General features: G+C 47.7%; 1 protein-coding gene and 1 long non-coding RNA gene across 5 annotated transcripts in view; both read left to right on the top strand.

The window, feature by feature from the left end:
• The first annotated feature begins 541 nt into the window (after positions 1–541).
• The window catches only part of GNG4 (G protein subunit gamma 4), a 38,330-nt gene continuing 18,424 nt past the window's right edge, over positions 542–20,447 (top strand). Inside the window, exons 1-2 of one of the 4 annotated variants that reach the window (XM_043544335.1) lie at positions 542–699; positions 7,925–8,015. In XM_043544335.1, coding sequence (XP_043400270.1) covers positions 7,993–8,015 — 23 coding nt within the window. In that variant the 5' untranslated portion in view covers positions 542–699; positions 7,925–7,992. Of the gene's footprint in view, positions 700–885; positions 1,103–1,627; positions 1,687–7,924; positions 8,016–20,447 lie in introns of those variants that run through there. The other 3 variants (XM_037893501.2, XM_037893499.2, XM_037893500.2) reach the window with 3 other exon arrangements.
• On the top strand, positions 10,193–18,609 carry LOC122465319. The gene is made up of 3 exons (XR_006290066.1): positions 10,193–10,212; positions 11,064–11,067; positions 18,516–18,609. It is a non-coding gene; the product is annotated as an uncharacterized LOC122465319 (long non-coding RNA).

The raw sequence follows: 20,447 nt of genomic DNA, 5'->3' as shown, positions 1-20,447 counted from the left end.
CAGCCCCTGCACGTGGTCCAGCTCCGTGCCCGTGGGGCCCGCCTCCAGCCCGTCCTGCACAAATCAAACCTCCGCCATCCCTTTCTAGGGGGCCTGGAATTGCAGTCGGCCGGCCTGATTCTTACATAATTACTTATAGGTACAGATCCATCCATTAAACGCAGGCAGTAACAGTGGCTGCTTGGGCAATGGGAAGGGAACAGGGCGTCCGGCCCACCTTGAGTCGCCTGAGCAGTGGGGACCCAACAGCTCCCTCGATGGGAGGGGTCGCAGTGGGCTAAGCCAGCACTGGCTCTTCTCCCAACCCCCCGCCGCCGCCTCACTTTGTCTCACGTCAACCCCTGCCCTCCCCCACCTCCCCCCATACAATGGACTTTCCCGGGGGGCGCGTGGGCCGCACGCACTGGTCCCCAGGCAGTTGGGCTGTGACTCGCGCCGCGCCCGCTCTGATGCACCTGAGGGACTCGAAGCGCGCGCGCGCGACGCCTCGTGCCAGTCGGGGCCGTTGCGGGGGGCGGGCTGAGCCGCCGCCCCTTCCTCCTCCCGGAGTAGCTGAGCGGGGCGCGCGGGTCCCCGGGCTGGCGAGCGGAGCCAGCCCCGCCATGTGCCGCTCCCCGAGCCCGGCTGCGGCTGCTGCTGCGGGGTCCCGGGCTAGGGCGTGAGCCCGCTGCAGTCTCCGAGCCGCCGTGGCGCCGGCAGGTGAGTGGTGGCCGCTGCCCGAGAGCCGAGCCGCTTGGCCTTGGGTGGGGGGGAGCCGCCCGGTCCCGGCGATGCTCAGTGCCCGGGGCCGGGGTTGCTGGGAGCGTTCCCGGAGGCAGCAGACGGAGGCTGAGTGAGGGGACGGTCCACGTCCCTGGCGGGTCCTACCGCGGCGAGCGGCTCTGAGTCGCCGCCGCCGGGTCTGCGCGGGGCTGGGCTGGGCTGGCCGCTCTGGGCAGGGGCGTGTGGAAAATGCCGGCCGCGCAGGGGCGAGCTCCTGGTGTCGTTGCACTAGCGAAGGCGAAAGGGCTGGAAGAAGCCTGATCGCCCGCAGAACCATCAGCGTGTTTGGACGGTACGTCAGCGCCGCTGGCCTCCTGGAAGCGCTGCCGAGCGGACATTGGTATGCTAGCGGCGCCCGTTTTACGGGGTCCTTCACTGGAGGTGGGAGGCTGATCCTTTGCCTATTTATAGGGAGTTGGAAAACGTGAGAGACAGAGAATTGACTAGTCACCCCCCCCCCGCCACCCACAGTTCTTTACCTATGTCTGTAAATGTTACATATAAACACGTCGGTCCCAGCCTGGAGCCTAGTGCACACTTCCAATTACTTGCTTTTCTCAATAGGAAATGAGTTTGTTTGATGGTCAGTGAATTTTATTGGCTAGGTAACTTGTATTTTTATGCAGTCCTGTTATTTTGTCTAGAGATCCGTGCAGGTTAGGAGGCTGCATCGTTCTCGACTAGTGGCTGTTTTGTAGTAACCATCTAAAAAGCCTCAAGTATTGCACATAAATTTTCTCCTTTTGAGTCTGGTTATTTGCTAAGGTGGACCGATGCCATGCAGCTCCTTTAGTTCAGTGTGCTTAGCACTGCCTCTCGTAGCTTGTCCAGTGGAGACACAGAAAAGTGCCTTTCTTTCTGCTAGGCTCCAGGAGAAGCTCATGTCTATGGAGGAAGAATTCTCCCTGTGAAACTGCTGTGTTGGTAGGTATTTTTTGTCATGGTGCTGTGAACTGTACCACGTTTTGCAAACAGATTAAGATAATGCACTTAAAACAGAAAATTCAAAGAGGTAACTTGGAAAATGTTCCTTTCTGAGAAGCATTCTGGGCTTCTAATAGTCTTTTGTTAGCTTCAACTCATTGCAAGCTAATGAAAATATAGTTGAAAAAGGAATTAGTCTGAAATAACCTAATCTCTTCATATTTGTTTACAAAAGGGAAATTGTGAACATGTAGCAATTTTATTTCTCTTGAATTTTAATTTAATGTAAAAAACAACAATAAGGGACAAGATGATGTCCTCTTGAGTGGCCAAACCTAAACCTTGTGTGGCCAAACCTAAAGTCTAGGGTCATCTGCACAGAAAATCTATGCCAATGCGCTGGATCCTGGCAGTGTGCTTCTGTTGGCCCTTTTGCTGCCAAGCATGTATAAACATGCTCGCCATGGTGGCTACTGGGATCCTGTGGAAAAGCTAGAACAGTCCAAGACTGTGGCTTGTCCAGCGATTTTCCAGATCCGCCTGTCTTTTCCACTCCTTCCACTATGTCCCCAACCTGGCCTGTGTAATGTCCAACCCATCTCTTTGACATACCAAGATAACTCTGGGATTTGTGCCAGGAGGATCACTTCTTGCAAATGGAGAAAGGAAGGAGAGAGAAAACAACAATCTGGGCTATTATTTGTGACTTGGAATCCAGTCCAGAAAACACTTAGATGTGTCAGTAGCTTTACCTCACATAAACAGTCCTGTTCAGTCAATTGTAGAACTTACATGAGTAAAATTTCTGTATCTGCAGAACTGGGCCCTTAAATAGCACTTTACAGTATATGGTCTCAAAGTGCTTTACATACACTAATTAACTGAACCTAACAGCATCCCTTAGACATAATAGCATCTTTTTTGCAGATGTATTGTTACCTCTCTTTGGGCTGGGTTGTACTTTTACTGTCTTAAATGCGTTCTTCAAAAATCTGTCTAGTAAAGGTGGAGTTTTTTTAAGCCTATTTTATTAAATTAATAATAAATGTTAGTGTTCCATTTTCTCCGGCAAAAATGAGAAGAGTGTAGAAAACCAATTCAGCATCATTTTCTCATATAGGAAACATGCAAGGATAAAATAAGGTTGGGGATGAAATAAAAATGCAGAGGAACTAAAATGTAAAAAAGCTATAAATAGAAAACATTACAATAAAATAACACTCATAATTATAGAGGAAAAGAACAGATGTTACTCACACAAATAGGAAGCTCAATAAAATTAATAGGTGAAAATAGCTGAAATGTGAATATGAAAAAAGAACTTCTGTGGAACAGAAACCAGAGACGTGGAAGTACTGAACAATAAGAAAGCATGAAATAAAATAACCATGTTCTTGCATTTTTAATTGTTTATGGAAAAAGGTCAGAATGAGATTTTAAGTGAATTATATAAGAATTTGTACTTGTGACATGGCAGATTAATTCAATCATATTTTAGATCTTGTGTTCTGAGAACAGAGGTGGTGGAATCTGATAGAGGGCATGAGAAACCTGGAATTCCTGGAGGCTGCTAGTTGTAGTACTGGATATAGTAGTTGCCTAAAATGAAAACACTGCTGTTGAATTTTAATAAATATTTTAATTATTTATGGATCACCCAAGCTGGAAATCCTCCAAGTACCTCACAAAATAAAACCAACTCATTTAATTCCCAGGATTTTTTTTTTTTTTTGACACTGAGTTGCACTGGCAAAGGCATATCCACATATCCACTTTATATAAAGTACTGGTTAAAAATACTGAGAGGAATTGGGTGCCGAGTGGAGACAGTTGATTAAAAAAGGAAAACATTGGGATACTCTGATGCTGATATCTTCGAACTTCCACAATTCTAAACAATCGTCTAACATTTCTCAGCTATCAGAAATGTTGTTCTTCAAGTAATTGTACCTATGGGTGCTCCACTTCAGGATGTGTATGTGCCCATGCATTCTTGATCAGAGATTTTGTCAGCAGTGCCCATGGGTCCATTCCTTCCTGGCAGCTCATCACCTCAGACAGGTGGATCCTGGAAGTGATTTCACCAGGTTACTACATTCAGTTCAGCTCCAGCTCCCTCCCACCCTCCTGTCACAGTGGTTCAGAATGGAAATTGTGGCAGCTGGAATGGTAACTCTCCCTCTGGAATTGGGAGATTGGTTTGTCTCCCTGGACCTTCAGGATGCTTATTTTCATATATCCATTCACTCTTCCCACATATGTTTCGTTGGTGGTAGAGACCATTACCAATACCGTGTCCCACCCTTCAGCCTCTCCACTGCCCCAAGGATCTTTACCAAGGTTGTCTTGGCAGTTGCAGCCCATATCAGTCAAATGGAGATAATCATCTTTTCCTACCTGGCCAACTGGCTTCTGAAGGGTTGCTCATTTCTTGAGTGACAGTCAGCATCGAGCAAGGCTCTTTGGGCCTCCGCCCTAATGCGAAAGTCTACGCTCATACTCGCAAAATGGACAAACTTCACAGGGGCTACTCTGGACTCTACTATTGCCAGAGCATACTTACCCATAGGCAGGTTTGCTATGATACCCAGCCTTATTTCTACAATATAACAGAGCCCACAAACCTTCAGCTCCCAGGTCATGTGGTAGCCAGTAAGTTCATACCATCCTTGGCAAGATTACACTCCCAATAACTTCAAGCCTGGCTAAGGACAGTCTACAAACCCAAAAAACACCATCTATCCAAGCAGGTATCGATACCCGGAAGATCCTCAACTCCCTCAATTGGTGGAAAAAACCCTAAAAGGTTTGTATGGGAGTTCTGTTCTCAAATCCGCCTCCCCCAAAGATCACCACAGATGGCTCTCTGCTAGGTTGGGGCACTCGCCTTCATGAACTTCACAGCTCAAGGCAAGGGGACTCCCCAGGAGGTCGCTTTCCTTATCAACATTTTAGAACTCAGGGCAGTCCATTACGCTTGCCTTGCTTTCTACAACATATCAGGGACCCCTCAATGTATTTTATAAATTGTCAAGGAGAGGAGCAAGATCCCAGTTCTTGTGCAAAAAGAAAAGGAGTACTAATGGCACCTTAGAGACTAACCAATTTATTTGAGCATAAGCTTTCGTGAGCTACAGCTCACTTCATCGGATGCATTCGGATGCATGAAGTGAGCTGTAGCTCACGAAAGCTTATGCTCAAATAAATTGGTTAGTCTCTAAGGTACCACTAGTACTCCTTTTCTTTTTGCGAATACAGACTAACACGGCTGCTACTCTGAGTTCTTGTGCACACAATCCATAAAACTATGCAATGATGTGTATCACAAGACACAGAGAGATCAGTGGTTTATCTCCTGGGGTTACGGAACATAGTAGCAGTCTCCCTGAGCAGGTTTTTGGGCCACGACCGCAAGTGAGAGCTCCACGATGCTGTATTACAGAAGATTTGCCTTATCTTGAGTCTTCTGGAAATAGATGTGTTTGTGATGCCCTCCAGTGCGAAGTGCTGATGGTCCTGATTGAGAGGAGGATGCAGTCAGCATAGGTGCCGACTCCATGGGTGCTCCAGGGCTGGAGCATCCATGGGGGGAAAATGGTGAGTGCTTAGCACCTGCCGGCAGTCCCCCATCAGGTCCTCCCCCTCCTCCCCAGTGCCTCCAGCCCAATGGTGGCCCCCTCAATCAGTGCCTTCCCCCCTCCCCCGCCCCTCCCGACCACTATGGATCAGCTGGTTAGCGGCATGCAGGAGGCGCTGGGAGGTGCAGTGGCGGGAGAAGGAGGAGTGGGGGAGGGAGTGGGAAGAGGCAGGGTGGGGACTTGGGGGAAGGGGTGGTGTAGGGGCAGGCCTGGGGAGGAGCAGGGGTCAAGCAGCCGCCTGGGAAAGGACAAAGTCAGCGCCTGTGGCAGTCAGAACTGGCTGGGAGCTGCTGTAGTTATCCCTTCAGGAATCCCCTGATGCCTTTACTCCTCAAAGTCCTGAATAAGTTGAAACAGGAGAGATCAATGGCCATTCTCATAGCATCACCATGACTAAGGCAAGTATGGTTCCCAGAGCTCCTTCGACTGTCCCTGCAACCCACCTCTCCACGTTCCTCTGATAGCAGGTCTCCGTACCTGGGAGTCAGGGACCACGACTCACTGCCATCTCTTGTTGCTTCACCTCAGTGCATGGCTACTAGATGCCTCTCTGGCATAGGAAAGGACTGATCTCCGGACTTCCAAACAGTACTGTTCAATTGTAGAAAATCCACTACAAGGAAAACCTACCTGTAAAAAGTGAAAATCTTTTCAGACTCTGAGCTGCCTCTGAGCTATACCTCCTTGATTCTCACTTTTCTAGCATGCTCTAGTCTGCTAAATTTGAAAAACAGTGGGTTATCTTCGAGCTCAGTTTAGGTTCACCTAGGTGCCTTTACAGCTTTTCACCCTGCCACCCCATTGAAGGGTTTTCAGTCTTCACTCATCCAACTACTGCAAGATTCATTAAAGGCCTGTTTAACCTTTTTCCTACTCTCAAGGAACATAGTCCTCCATGGAACCTCAACTTAGTTCTCAATGTGCTGAGAAAACCCTCATTTGAACCTATGGATAGCTGTTCCCTCCGTTTCTCTTTCAAGACTTTGTTCTTTACGGATATCACCTTGGCTGTGAGGGTAGGAGAGCTAGGGGCCCTTGTGGGTGACTCACCATACATAGTGTTTTATCATGGAAAGGTGGAAGAGTAGATTAAGGTTTTGTGGGGCTCTGGGCCAGAGCAAGTGGGGGGGCCTCTGCACTCCTTCTGCCTGCGGCCCTGCACCATTCTGCCCCTTCTCCTCGCCCCTGTTCCACCCACAGTCCAGCCCCATTCTGCCTCCCCCACCCACACTGCTACCCCGCAACCCATTTACTCCTTTCTCCCCCCGCCCCTCCCGCATGGCTCCAAGACCAGAGAAGCTCTGTCCCCCCACCACAGCCTGGGGCCACACCCCTGAGGCTGCAGCTAGAGCTCCTCCAGTCCCAGGGCTGCAGCAGGGGTTGGAGTGCAGTGGCTTCCCCTGCCCCGCCCATCCGGTGCTTCTCCCAGGGCTCCATGCTTCTGCCACCCTGTGGCAGATGTCTGCTGGGGATGGTGTGCCCATCTTTCCGGAGCCCCCTAATTGGCCGGGGGCATGGGCCTCATGGGTCCATTAGCTAATCCATCACTGAAAGGTGATATTATGTCTGGACCCTTGTTTCCTACCTAAGGTATCTTTTTAGAGTTTCACGTTAATTAAGATGTTCAATTACTGGTGTTTTACACTCTTAGAGGGAGGCTAGTATCCAATCACTAGATGCAAGACTTGCTTTTTACCTCAACAGGACTGAGTCCTTCAGGGCCTCTCTTCAATTTTTCGTCTCTATCATGGAACGAATGAAAGGGCACCGGATCTGTAAAGACTATAATAATAAATAGAAGCTGGGAATGGGTGACGGGATGGATCACTTGATGAGTACCTGTTCAGTTCATTCCTTCTGGGGCACCTGGCATTGGCCACTGTTGGAAGACAGGATACTGGGCTATATGGACCTTTGGTCTGACCCAGTATGGTCATTATATGTTAAACAGATGCATATTAGCCTGTTATAAAGCCCTCCTAGAGTGATTGCTCATTCCACCAGTGCTCATTCTACCTCTGTAGCCTTACTGAAGTACGTACCCCTCTCAAATATTTGTAAAGCTGCTACTTGATCATTGGTGCATGCTTTTTTCACAGCACTGTGCTCTTGCGCATGCTTCCAGAGCTGATATGGCTTTTGGTATCACTGTTCTATGTCCTGTTGTGAATCTGCCTCTTCAGCACACTCTTCCATAATAGAGGTTCTGCTCGGGAATCTCCTGAAGTGGAGCTCCCATAGGAACAATTTCTCAAAGAATAGGTTACTTATCTCATACAGTAACCGGAGTTCTTTGAGATGTTTTGTCCCTATGGATGCTCCATTACCCACCCTCCTTCTACTCTGCTTCAGAGTCATTCTTGGACTTCAGGGTTGAGAAGGAACTGGAGTGGCAGTGGGCCCACTATTCTCTATATATACTCGCACGGAGCTTGAGTAGGGCACAGGCACAGACCCCTGGACATTGCTGGCAAAAGCCCCTATCAAGAGTGCATGCACATGCTGTAGTGGAGCATCCGTAGGGACAAAACATCTCTTAAGAACTTCAATTATCATGCAAGGTAAGTAACCTCTCTTTTCTATCACCTTGCCACATTTAGGATCAATGATGGTACAAGCATAAGTCTGAGAAACATTCCTGTTTGCATTCTGCAACCTCCCTGTAGTGATGGTTTTGGAAGTTACTATATGGTAAGAAAATGATACTCTCTCTCCGTGCTAGTAGTGTGGTCCTGCTATGCATGTCCTTTACCTCTGTTGTGGGCAGTTAACAGTGGTGACAGTTACCTGTGGGTGGGTGGGGAGTTTAATCCTAGGCAGTTTCAGTTTTTGGTTTTTTTTGTCACTTGTAACCCTGGAGAAGGGGAGACAGTAGAAGAAGTCTCTTATCCTATATACAGAGCAATTTCAGGTAAGTGGGGTCAGAGTAAGACCCAGCTTACAGAGAGGTGCCCCTCCCACCTCTGTGCACAGGGAGCAGAGGAGGATGTATGGTATAGACTCTGGCGATAGCATGCATAGCGAATATTATAGTCCCTGGTGTGATGAGCCAAGGATTTACATATTTTTGTCAAGCTTCTGTTGTATATGATATGTCTGCAAAAGCAAACCTCCTAACTCTCGTTTCTGTGAGTCCTTCAGTATGTTTATCCTTCATCAAACATCTTTAAGACTCTAGGTTTGGCTGTTCATTCTCCGAATGCAATTGCATTCTCCTAATGCAATAGGGCCCTCCTTGCAGTGTTGGGCCTGAGTTGCAAACCATTACCCTGTGAATAATCTTAACTCATGTGGCCACCGGCCAGTCCCATTGAAGTCAACAGGACTACTGGTATGAAAAAAAAAGTTAGCAAGACTGGGCTTAGTCCTAGTCTTCTGCGTGGCCCAATAAATTATAGAACTGGTTTGAGAAAAGAAATCCACTGCCTGCTGCAAATCATAAAACTAAAAATGTATTGAGCTTTGTCCCTAAGGACACCATGGATATAGACTGGCAAGCATTGAAGATAGTAAAGTTATGGGCCTCTGAAGGAAAGCCACAGCTCCCAAACTCTTAAGACTATCCTACATGATCTTTAATAATTCCAGCCCAACCAATCTCAATTGCTGCAAGAGGACATAAGAAAATAGATGGCTTCTCATATCTAGTTTTGTAGCACACTCACTTGAGTTAAGATTATAATTTGAAGCCGAGGAAAATTTGTACAATGGCTTCAAATCTTCATTTTTTAAAATATAGCTTATCTGAAAACCGGTGGTGCTGCATATTTAAAATGACAAAGCCCTTGCAATGAAGAGCTGACAAGCTAAATTTTCCTTGCTTGTTAAAATATAGAGACAGCATGGTATAAAATTACTGAATAAGAAGTATTTATAGAGCACTGTAAATGTGCATGGTGCCCCAAAAAAGGTGAGGGCAAATTTTACCCTCAAATATTTGTACAGTTCCTGCTAACATCAGGACAGAATTTGGCCTTTGAAGCATCATTTGGTACAATTTGATCCCTCAAAAGAAAAAAAAAATTGCTCTTCAGAAACACCAGAGATTAGTCATCTTTGGCAAGGATGAGTTAGCAGCATCCAGAAAGGAAGTAAACTCTATATGAGGCAGAAAAATAATCCCCAAATCCCCTTCAGGTGGATGGCAGAATGTTATCATGGAGCTCCCAGGAGCCCGCTACAGCATGTCAAAAGGAAGGCATTGGGGAACAGCTGCTTGATGTGATATGCTAACCAACAAAACATCCTTTGACTGAAAAAGGCCATATCAAAAATGCCAGCTGACCACACTAACAGAGCTATAGAGACCTAGATTATTTACATCAGGGCACAGGAGACAATATAAACATGATATGATGGACAAAGAGCTACTGTGTAGTCTAAGAATACTGATAAGTAATAATGGTATGAATAGAGTAAGGGTCTGTCTGCACAGTACTTTGGAGTGAGCCTCCCACCCCCAGTCAACAGACTTGGGCTAGCGGGACTCATGCTTGCTCTTTAAAAATAGCTATGTAGACAGCTCTTTGGCGTTTACTCCAGGGGAAATTCTGAGCCACTGCGCAATGCAGGATTTTGCAGAAATTCATGTTGTGTGCACAGAATTTCCTTTTTTCCCCACAGAAATGGGCTGCAGAGATGTTGGTTGTCACTAGGGGCAGAGCCCAGCTCGCAAATAGAAGACAAAGCCAGGGGGAGGGAACTGAAGGGTTCCTAGCAGTTGCAGTTCCCAGCATGCCCTGAAGGAAGGAGGCAGCGGTGCGCAGGAAACTCTGTGCAAACCTGGGACTCAGCAGCAGGTTGTTTCTTCCTCTGGATCCCTGGGCTCTAGGAGGGTAGGGTCTGTGAGTGTCTGGCCCGGGGTCAGCTGGGCTCTGAGGGGTAGGGGGTGTAAGTGTCTGGGCTGGGGGGGTGGAGGATGTGAGTGGCTGCACCTGGGCTCTGGGGGATAAAGAGTGTGAGTATCTGGGGGGGCGTGGCTGGGCTCTGGGAGTTAGGGGTGTGAGTGTGTGGGTCGCTGGGGGTGGGCTGTGGCTGGCCTCTGTGGGGTAGGGGGTGTGAGTGTGTGGACCCAGGGGGCCCCACTGCTGGGCTCTGTGTGTGTGTGTGTGTGTGTGTGGCCCCCTGGCTGGGCTCTGAGGGGGAGGGGGCAGAGAAGCAGGAACTGGATTGTCACAGGTGTTTCTTTAACTCTCTACTCCTGGGGAAATTTTTTTGGTTTCTGTATTGTCAAAGACATACTTGCTGACAGATATTTTGAAATAAATTACCAAGATAATTGAAATAGAGCGTTATTTTGACACACACAATTTGCAGAATTTTAAAATATTGTGTGTAGAATTTTTAATTTTTTGGCACAGAATTTCCCCAGGAGTAAAAGTTGCAGCTTGGGCTGGAACTCTCTCTCTCTCAAGCCCACAACAGCCCCTCTTCCCCCACAGGCTTCAGTTCCTGAGCTCCAGCCCAAGCTTCAGCTTCAAAGCACAGTCTATACGACTGTAAATAAAACAATAAACCATCTTCAAAGTCTGTATTCTCTAGCATCCTTTTTTTCTAAATAAAATAATACTTTGCTTTAAGGAGGCTCTTTGGTTACTGGATACCAGTCATTGCTCCCCGAGGAAACAGAACTGCAGGGTCTGAGCCTGTCAGCTATGCTGAGATAATCATGGTTAGTGGCAGGGGATGCAGTCCAAAGCCCAGTCTGAGTGTGGAAGAATCGTGTGAATTCACCCTGAGACAGGTGATAGCTAGAGGCTTGAGACCCAAATGGGGTCCACTTGAAGAGACCAAGAGTGATCAGAGGTGCAGCTGGCCTGGTAACTTTGTGCACATGGAACTGAGGAAAACCATACTGTGAAGTTACTTGTGAGAACCGTGTTTAATTTTTAGCAGATTTCAAAAAGAGATTGGACACATAATTAGATAACAAGGCCATCCAGGTTTACAGCTTTCTGTTACACCTCTGGCCCTAGCCACTGAATGTCCCAAACAGCATATTGGAATAGACCGAGTAGGAACATTCCTATGTTTCTATTGTTCTACTGTGCAAGTTCTTGCTTCCAGAAAATCTTGCTTTTTCAGAGTACTGGGAAGGGTGTGTGTGTGTGACACCACTGTAAGGCTTAGGGACAGATTTTTAAAAGTATTTTGGCACTTAGTGGATTTTCAAGAGTGCCTAGGCAACTATATTTGAATCATTAGATGCCTAAATATTTTTCGAAATCAGAGCTAGAAATAGTGCCGTGCTTTCCAGCTATAATCAGCCAGTGAGCTCTGATGGTGTGATGTAATGCTTGTAACTCTGTGTCTTGCTGTACAGGTTGGGTGAGTGAATTTCTGAAAAAACAGTTGGAACCAGAATTCGCTGGTTTGCTCGTGCCATTTAATTCAGCTGAGTTCTATAACTTTTTTTTTAAATTCAAATAAAATTAGCTTTCTAGTTTTGTCTCGGGACTTAAGTGCTATGGCAAAAAAATATAGAAATGGATCTGCCTCTTCTGTCACCTAGCCAACAGAGGATCAAAACAAAATGAAGATTATCTGCTATCAGTGGACAAAACAATGACAGGAGACAGTTGCTTATGACCCTGTAATATTATATTACATATCATTCTTTGTACTTGTAAGCATTTTTATTCTTAGATCTCATAACACTTTACAAACAAGGGTATATATCCTCACCCCACTTTTACAGATAGGGAACCTGAGGCATAGAGGTCAAATGATTTGGAAGGAGCAGGTCCAGTACAGAGCTGGGATTTAGAGCTCTGTTCTCCAGACTCCCAGTCCAGCATTGAACCACTGGATCATGCTGCCATATAAGCAGAAAAGCCAACTTGAATCTGAAAGGTTTCAGAGTGGCAGCCGTGTTAGTCTGTATCCGCAAAAAGAAAAAGAGTACTTGTGGCACCTTAGAGACTAACAAATTTATTTGAGCATAAGCTTTCGTGAGCTACAGCTCACTTCATCGGCTGCATTCAGTGGAAAATACAGTGGGGAGATTTATATACACAGAGAACATGAAACAATGGGTGTTACCATACACACTGTAACGAGAGTTACATGTTAAGGTTCCTTCCCCACTCTGAACTCTAGGGTACAGATGTGGGGACCTGCATGAAAGACCCCCTCAGCTTATTCTTACCAGCTTAGGTTAAAAACTTCCTCAAGGTACAGACTTTGCCTTTTCCTTGAACCCTATGCTGCCACCACCAAGTGTGTTAAACAAAGAACAGGGAAAGAGCCCACTTGGAGACGTCTTCCCCCCACAATATCCCCCCAAACCCTACACCCCCTTTCCTGGGGAAGGCTTGATAAAAATCCTCACCAATTTGCATAGGTGAACACAGACCCAACCCCTTGGATCTTAAGAATAATGAAAAAAGTGATCAGGTTCTTAAAAGAAGAATTTTAATTAAAGAAAAAGTAAAAGAATCACCTCTGTAAAATCAGGATGGTAAATACCTTACAGGGTAATCAGATTCAAAACATAGAGAATCCCTCTAGGCAAAACCTTAAGTTACAAAAAGACACAAAAACGGGAATATACATTCCATTCAGCACAGCTATTTTACCAGCCATTAAACAAAAGAAAATCTAATGCATTTATAGCTAGATTACTTACTAACTTAACAGAAGTTCTGAAGAGCATTCCTGACCTGGTCCCGGCAAAAGCCTCACACAGACAGAGAGAACCTTTGTTTCTTCCCCCCTCCAGCTTTGAAAGTATCTTGTCTCCTCATTGGTCATTTTGGTCAGGTGCCAGCGAGGTTATCTTAGCTTCTTAACCCTTTACAGGTGAAGGGGTTTTGCCTCTGGCCAGGAGAGATTTTATAGTTCTGTATACAGAAAGGTGGTTACCCTTCCCTTTATATTTATGACACACACCCCAAATCACAGATAGGGTGAAACACTGGCTGTGATTTCTTCCTGGAGCTCTAGGAGAAAACAAAGTTAATAAGACATGCTCCTCAATGTATTTTCCACTGAATGCATCCGATGAAGTGAGCTGTAGCTCACGAAAGCTTATGCTCAGATAAATTGGTTAGTCTCTAAGGTGCCACTAGTACTCCTTTTCTTTTTGCGAATACAGACTAACACGGCTGCTACTCTGAAACCATGCACCTCTAAATATACTACCAAGATTATAAAGGCTAACAATATTTTCCACATCTCAAGGACGATTTTAACCAGTTGATTCTGGGAAACTTTCACGGGAGAGTGCATCAGTCACTTTGTTAGAAGCTCCTGAGATGTGTTGTATGTCGAAATCAAACTCTTGGAGAGTTAAATTCCACCGAATAAGTTTTTTGTTATTTCCCGTGGTGGTATGAAGCCACTGTAGCGCAGCATGGTCGGTTTGCAGGTGGAAACGCTGTCCCCAAATGTATGGGCGTAGCTTTTCCAGAGCGTAGACAATGACATAACATTCTTTTTCGCTGACTGACCAGTTGCTTTCCCTGTCAGACAGCTTCTTGCTGAGAAACGCTACAGGATGAAATTCTTGATCCAGTCCTTCCTGCATTAAAACTGCTCCCACACCACGCTCGGACGCATCTGTGGTTACTAGGAATGGTTTGTCAAAGTCTGGGGCCCTTAGCACAGGGTCAGACATGAGTGTCGCTTTAAGCTGGTTAAAGGCCTTCTGACGCTCTTCGGTCCACTGAACGGCATTTGGCTGTTTCTTTTTTGGGGCGGCGATTTGGCTGTATTGCGGTACAAATCGCCTGTAATATCCGGCCAAGCCTAAGAAAGATTGGACCTGTTTCTTTGACTTTGGGACAGGCCACTTTTGGATAGCATCCACTTTGGCCTGTAGGGGGTGGATAGTTCCTTGACCCACCTGGTGTCCAAGGTAAGTCACTCTGTTTGACACTTCTTAGCCTTAACGGTTAGGCCTGCCTCCCTTATGCGCGCGAAGGCTTTTTGTAGATGTTCCAGGTATTCTGCCCAGGAATCCGAAAATATGGCCACATTGTCAAGGTAGGCGACTGCGTATTCTCCCAGTCCCGCTAGGAGACCATCTACAAGTCTTTGGAAGGTGGTGGGTACATTCCGCAGCCTGAAAGGAAGAACATTAAATTCATACAGCCCGACATGTGTAGTGAAGGCTGACCTTTCCTTGGCGGATTCATCTAGCGGTACCTGCCAGTACCCCTTGGTTAAGTCCAAGGTAGAGATGAACTGGGGCCCGTCCCAGTTTCTCCAGTAGTTCATCTGTGCGTGGCATTGGATAGTTGTCTGGGCGAGTTACGTTTTTGCTTGGACTACCGTAAGCTAAATGCTGTATCTCCCCATCTGGTTTGGGAACTAGAACCACTGGAGATGCCCATGCACTGCCAGAGGGGCGGATTACACCCATCTGTAGCATATCCAGGATCTCCCGTTCTATAGCAGTTTTAGCTTGAGGATGGTTGGGCTTTAATTGGGTGAGCATTATCTGTGTCAATGGAGTGGTATCCCCGTTCAGTCAGTCCTGGGGTGGCTGAGAATGTCGGCGCGTAGCTAGTGCACAGCTCCTTGATCTGCTGTCGCTGCATACGCCCAAGGGTCATGGAGAGGTTCACCTCTTCCACGCCACCATCACTTTTCCCTTCGTAGTAGACACCTTCAGGCCACATCACCTTCATATTGGTGCACATAACAAAATTCACTGGGTGGGGGTGGAGCTGAGGGGTTCAGAGTGTGGGAGGGGGCTCAGGGCTGGGGCAGAGGGTTGGGGTGCAGTGGTGTGAGGGCTCCAGCAGGGGGTGTGGGCATGAAGGGTTTGGGGTGCAGGAGGGTGCTCTGGGGCTATGGCGGGGAGGGAGGACTCTTCCCCAGCTCTCTCTCCTCACTGCAGCACCTGGGCTGGGTGGGGAGAGGCACCTCTCCCCACTGAAGCAGCTCCAGGGCTGGGGCCACAGAATAGGCTCCCCTCCCCTGGCCACAGCAGGTCCGGGGCTGAGTTTGGGCCGCCCCTCCCCTAGCCGCAGCAGGGTTGGGGATGAGGGAGGGGCGCTGACTCCATGGGTGCTCCAGGGCTGGAGCACCCAGAGAGAAAAATTAGCAGGTGCTCCAGCACCTCTCACCTGCCAGTGGCCCCCGCTGACCAACTCCTCTCCCTCCCTCCCTCCCAGTGCCTTTGGTCCACCGCAAACAGCTGTTTCACGGTATGTAGGAAGCTCCAGGCACGCTAGGGGGAGTAGGTAGGGAAGAGGTGGAGTGGGGGCGGGGCTTGGGACAGATGGGGGTAGAGCACTCTCTGGCTAGAGGGGAAGTCAGCGCCTATGGCGCGCCCCTTCCCTGGCTGCGACACGTCAGCTGGGTGGGTTCCCTGAGCGCCTGCACCGCGCTAAATAGGCTGCTGTGCTGCCGCGCACCTTACAGGGAACTTAGGCTCCCCCCAATCACCCACTTCCCACCCAGAAATGCCTGTACATTGTATTTACTCATCATTTAACTTGTATATTTGATTTTTAAGCTCCATGGGGCAGGAAACTTGTTTCACTTTATACCTGTAAAGTGCCATGCACATCTATGGCCTTATACAAATATATATTTTCTGACTGGGACATTGTCACCATTATGGTAGATCTCACTGGATGTCAGTACTAATGCATCTGAAATGCTGAGCACCTCTTAATACTTGAGTAATTAATAATTGGAGTCTTTCCACTGATTTCAATGGAAGTTGGATTCGGTCTTAAAGCAGAAACTAATTTTACTCCTGGGGGAATTCTGTGCCTAAAAATTCTGCACACAGTATTTTAAAATTCTGCATATTTTATTTGTCAAAATAACACAATATAATCACACCAGTTTCAATTATTTTTGGTCATTTATTTCACAGTACGTGTCAGCAAGTATGTCTGTAACAATACAGACAACAAAAAAGATTCAGGAAATGTTTTTTTGACAAATAGATTCCTTACTAGGAATATTAATACAGAACCCGGAGTAATAATTCACTTAAATTACAATCCAGAACTGTATTTCCCTCACCCCTCAGAAGCAGTGCAAAGGCTTGGGCGAGTTAGGGGTAATGGAGGAGCTGAGGGAGAGGGTAGTCAATTTCTGGAAAGGAGCCTGGGTGTGAACTTGGAGGGCTGTTGGGTATGGGTGGGAAAAGTATGGAATAGGTTTTTTGTGGGGGCGGGGAGGGATTGTTAGAGAGCTTCCCCCATGCAGACCCTGGCTGACCCCTAACCTCTTCTGTTCAGTCAGGCACATCTGCCCCGTCCCAGTGTGTTCCTGCACCACCCTATGTGTCCTTGCAGTCCCTGTCCACATGTCTCTCCACCCCCACTCAGACACCCACTCCCCCCCATCCCTATGTGGCTCTGTGCTGCCTCCCCCTGTTCCTATGTGGTCTGTGCCCTCACTCAGCCACCCCCTTACCCCTATGTGGCTTTGCGCCTCCTCCCCCATCACCATGTGGCCCTGTGCTTCCTCTCCCATTCAGCCCCTGCCCCAATCTGTCCTCCCACACTAGCCCTTATGAGCCCCTGTCTGACATCCCCCCAGCACCCCACGTTGTCTGTTTTCCCCATAGCCCCTGTCTTCTGACCTGGCCTGACAGGTGCTGTGAAGAAGGCAGGCTCTTTCTCTTCCCTCGCTGGCAGGGAGCTGTTCCTGTGTTCTATTGCCACAGCACCCTCTGGTGAGCAAAAGGCATAACTGCAGAAGTTATTTTCTGCTAGGAGCTGCTGCTGTTCTTGCGCCACAGCACCCTCTGGTGGGCAAAAGGCAGAACTGAAGCAACATTTCGGCACAAGCTTATTTCTGCTCAAAAACTTAAAAATGCGTGGCTCATTTATTATGCACGTGCAGTAACACAGAATTCCTCCCAGAGTATAATTTTACTGAATTGTATGCAAATTGGGGGACTTGGATAAAACTACCCAAGCACACTTCCATTTGTGATTTCCAGTCAAGACTTGAACCCAGGTTTCTAGAGATGACATAGTAGTGAACTGTTGAATTGCACAAAACATATCTTTTGTCCCCTCATTCACTGTGCGGTACCACTGTAGGGGGGATCCCTTTAAGCACTGATATCTGAACTTAGTGTCTGGATGCTATCTAGTGCTGCTGCCACAGCTCTCCAACATGCCTGACGCCAATGTGTGTCTGTGTTGAAGCCTCAGTGGACCAAAGGCTCTCAGCTCTGCTCCCCAAGGTCCTACTACATCAGTACATGTGGGAGCAGAAGCAGCAGTTTCAGGGTAACTTTTCAATTTCCAGTTCTTTGGCACAAAGAAACTTGGCTCCCTAATGTTACAGGCCGTCTGGAGAGCCCTGGGCTCCCCCAATCCCTTGACCATTTTCAACCCTAGGCTCCCTCCGCATCTCCTCCCGAGGTGTACCATGCAGCAGCTCTTCCAGGAGACAGGGAGAGATACAAGGATATTCAAAATGCATGGAGTAAATCTGTGCACAACAGCCTGTTTGGGGGTGGGGCACTAAGAGTGAGCCAGAGTTAGATGTGGTAGTCGAGTTCCCCTTGCCTTGCTGGAGCAGAGCTCCTTCTCAGGACCCCCTGTTTTCCCTTGCTTACCTCCCATATAGCCCTGCTTCCACTCTACCAACTTCAGGTCCAAAAAGCACACCACCAGTGGGGGGGTTATAGGTGACAACTAGGAGCATGTGGTGAGATGGTTGCGGTTTTTTTCATATTGAAGCAGGTTTGTTGGGATTTCCTCAGATACCTTTTCCACTTGGCTTAGCCAGAGCACCATGTCCAATACTGGGAAAACACTTGATCCAGTTCTCTGGGATCCAAAAACTCAATTCGACTCTGGATTTCATCACTCAGGTTCCTTTATTTGGCAATGGCATACAGCAAAGCTACACTGAACTGATTAGACTCAAGCGTTAGGGGATTAGATATGTGTACCGCTCATCCAAAGTTACACAGATAACGTCTTCCTTTATATACATTTACACATTACATTGCATTTGCTGTACATTAATTCACACATTATTGGATTGGTTACTTTCAAAGAACCAATCCCTGTATAGCATGCTCTGTCCATGTACTGTGTCCTGGAAACTGATCTTAAATCTGGAATGTAATCTTGTCCATCCTTACTACCATCAAGATGTTGCTGCTTATCTTTGCTTGCACAAACATCCTGACTCCCGCATACTGTTTGTCAAGTCCCTATTTACAACTTAACCTTTCATTCACTTTCCCAATTACGCTAGGCTGAACAGATAGCAAGTATCAAAAATTGGGACAGGAGGTGGGGGGTAATAGGTGCCTATGTGAGAAAAAGACCCAAAAATCGGGACTGTCCTTATAAAATTGGGACATCTGGTCACCCTAAATTATGCTCACTAAGAAATGAGGCAAGTTCCTTATGTCAAGCCAGGCCTATAACGTTCTCTTGGAGTATTTGGGTGGCCTGATCTATGATGCAAGCTACTTCTCTGGTAGAGTTTCCTTATTTGGTGAATACAGTCTTAAGTGTTAAGATGTGGAATCCGTCTGGGGTATCATTAAAGAATTATAACCCCTACTCAATGGAGACCCCATTCTGAAAGAAAATCTTTCCCAAATCCCCCTTATCTGATCTTTTAACAACCCCTAAACCTCACCAAGCTCATCATGAGAAGCAAGCTCCCCACAGACCAGGACCCACCAACTCAAAACAGCACTAGACCCTGCCAGAACAACAGACGCAAAACCTGCAGACATACCTCTGCCGCTACTGTGATCAATAACCCCCCACTTTCAAGACCTATTTGCCCTATGAATGCCCATCACAATATGTGGTGTAACTCATCCAGTACACGTAGGGCCGGATTAACTTTTTGTGGGCCCAGTGCCAAACATATTTGTGGGCCCCCGTGTGGTTGTGATGGGCCCCTTCCAAGTGTGGGCCCGGCATGACAGCACCATTGATGCCATAGTAAATGTGGTATTGCTGGGATGGGGATGAAAACATTTATTCAAAAAACAAAATAAGATATTTGAAGCCACACTGAGACGTCCACTCAGCCCACAGAGAACAAACTGGGCTAACATCAATGTACCCAGAATACCACTGAATTTGGTTTGTGTGGGATGGGGGTTGTTTGTTAGTTTTGTCTTTTTCCTTTAAACACTCAGGGCCTGCTTGGGGCCCTGAACACAAGTGCTTAATTAGCACACTTATGAGCCATATTAAGCCTGGATGTAGCAGTCAGTGGTGTCGCACCTCCATATCCCCACCACCACCTCCTCCACCCAAAGTTATCTTTTGTAAATACATTTTTTGAAAGTTGCATTTTCTACTTTGGTACAATAATGTTTACAAAACTTTGGGGAGGAGTGTGGGGAGGAAAATTGCCGGTGTCCATCTTTTGTAGGGAGAAAGGGCCACTGAGAGAAAACACACACTTTACCACAAAGGCTACCACAATCCAGGCTCAAGCTCCTACCCCAATCTTCACACCTGGGCTCTCCCCCCTGCCCCATCCCTCCTACTGTCCCCATCCCACACAACTAACCCCCTAACAAAGGCTCTCCTCAATCTCCCTGCTACTGCCCATGCCCTCACACACTTTCACCCCAGGGCTGTCATCTCCCTCCCTTCTACTACCCCCCCCCCTAAACACTGAGCCAACCCCCACCTTAACATCCTGCTTCTCCTTCACCCCCCACATGGAGTCACTGCCAGCTCCCCCATCGCACCCCGACTTGCCCCACAACTGCCCCTTTCCCTCAACACTGGGCTATGCCCCCTCCCCGGAATGCAGGGGAGCAATTTCTGGGCATTTCCACTGGCAGGGAATGTGCCAGCCAGCACTGACAAGCCCCGCTGTCACTGCCCACCCTGCTCCCAGGGACCACAGACAACCAACCCCCACCCTGAAGTGCAGGGTCGAGACAGTGCCCAGGAGGCCCCAGGCATCATGTTCGCTGGGGGGCTGCCCCCAGCTCCCCGCCACCCCAGGAGAGTGGGGGAGACTCGGGGGGTGGGGCGGAGTGCAGCGGGATTAGCACCTGGAACCCTCTCCCTGCACCAGACCATTTCCTTGTTTGGGATTTCTTTTTGGGCCGTTCCGACCACTTCAGCTGGGGTGGCTGGTAGCATGGCGTGGGGCATTCTGGGACTAGTGGTGTAGCTGGCAACGCAGGTCCCAGGGCCCCAG

This window comes from Chelonia mydas, chromosome 3 (genome assembly GCF_015237465.2).
Source record: "Chelonia mydas isolate rCheMyd1 chromosome 3, rCheMyd1.pri.v2, whole genome shotgun sequence".
Lineage (NCBI taxonomy): Eukaryota > Metazoa > Chordata > Testudines > Cheloniidae > Chelonia > Chelonia mydas.
The sequence above is the reverse complement of the archived record's forward strand: the minus strand, read 5'-3'. Positions and strand labels throughout refer to the sequence as shown.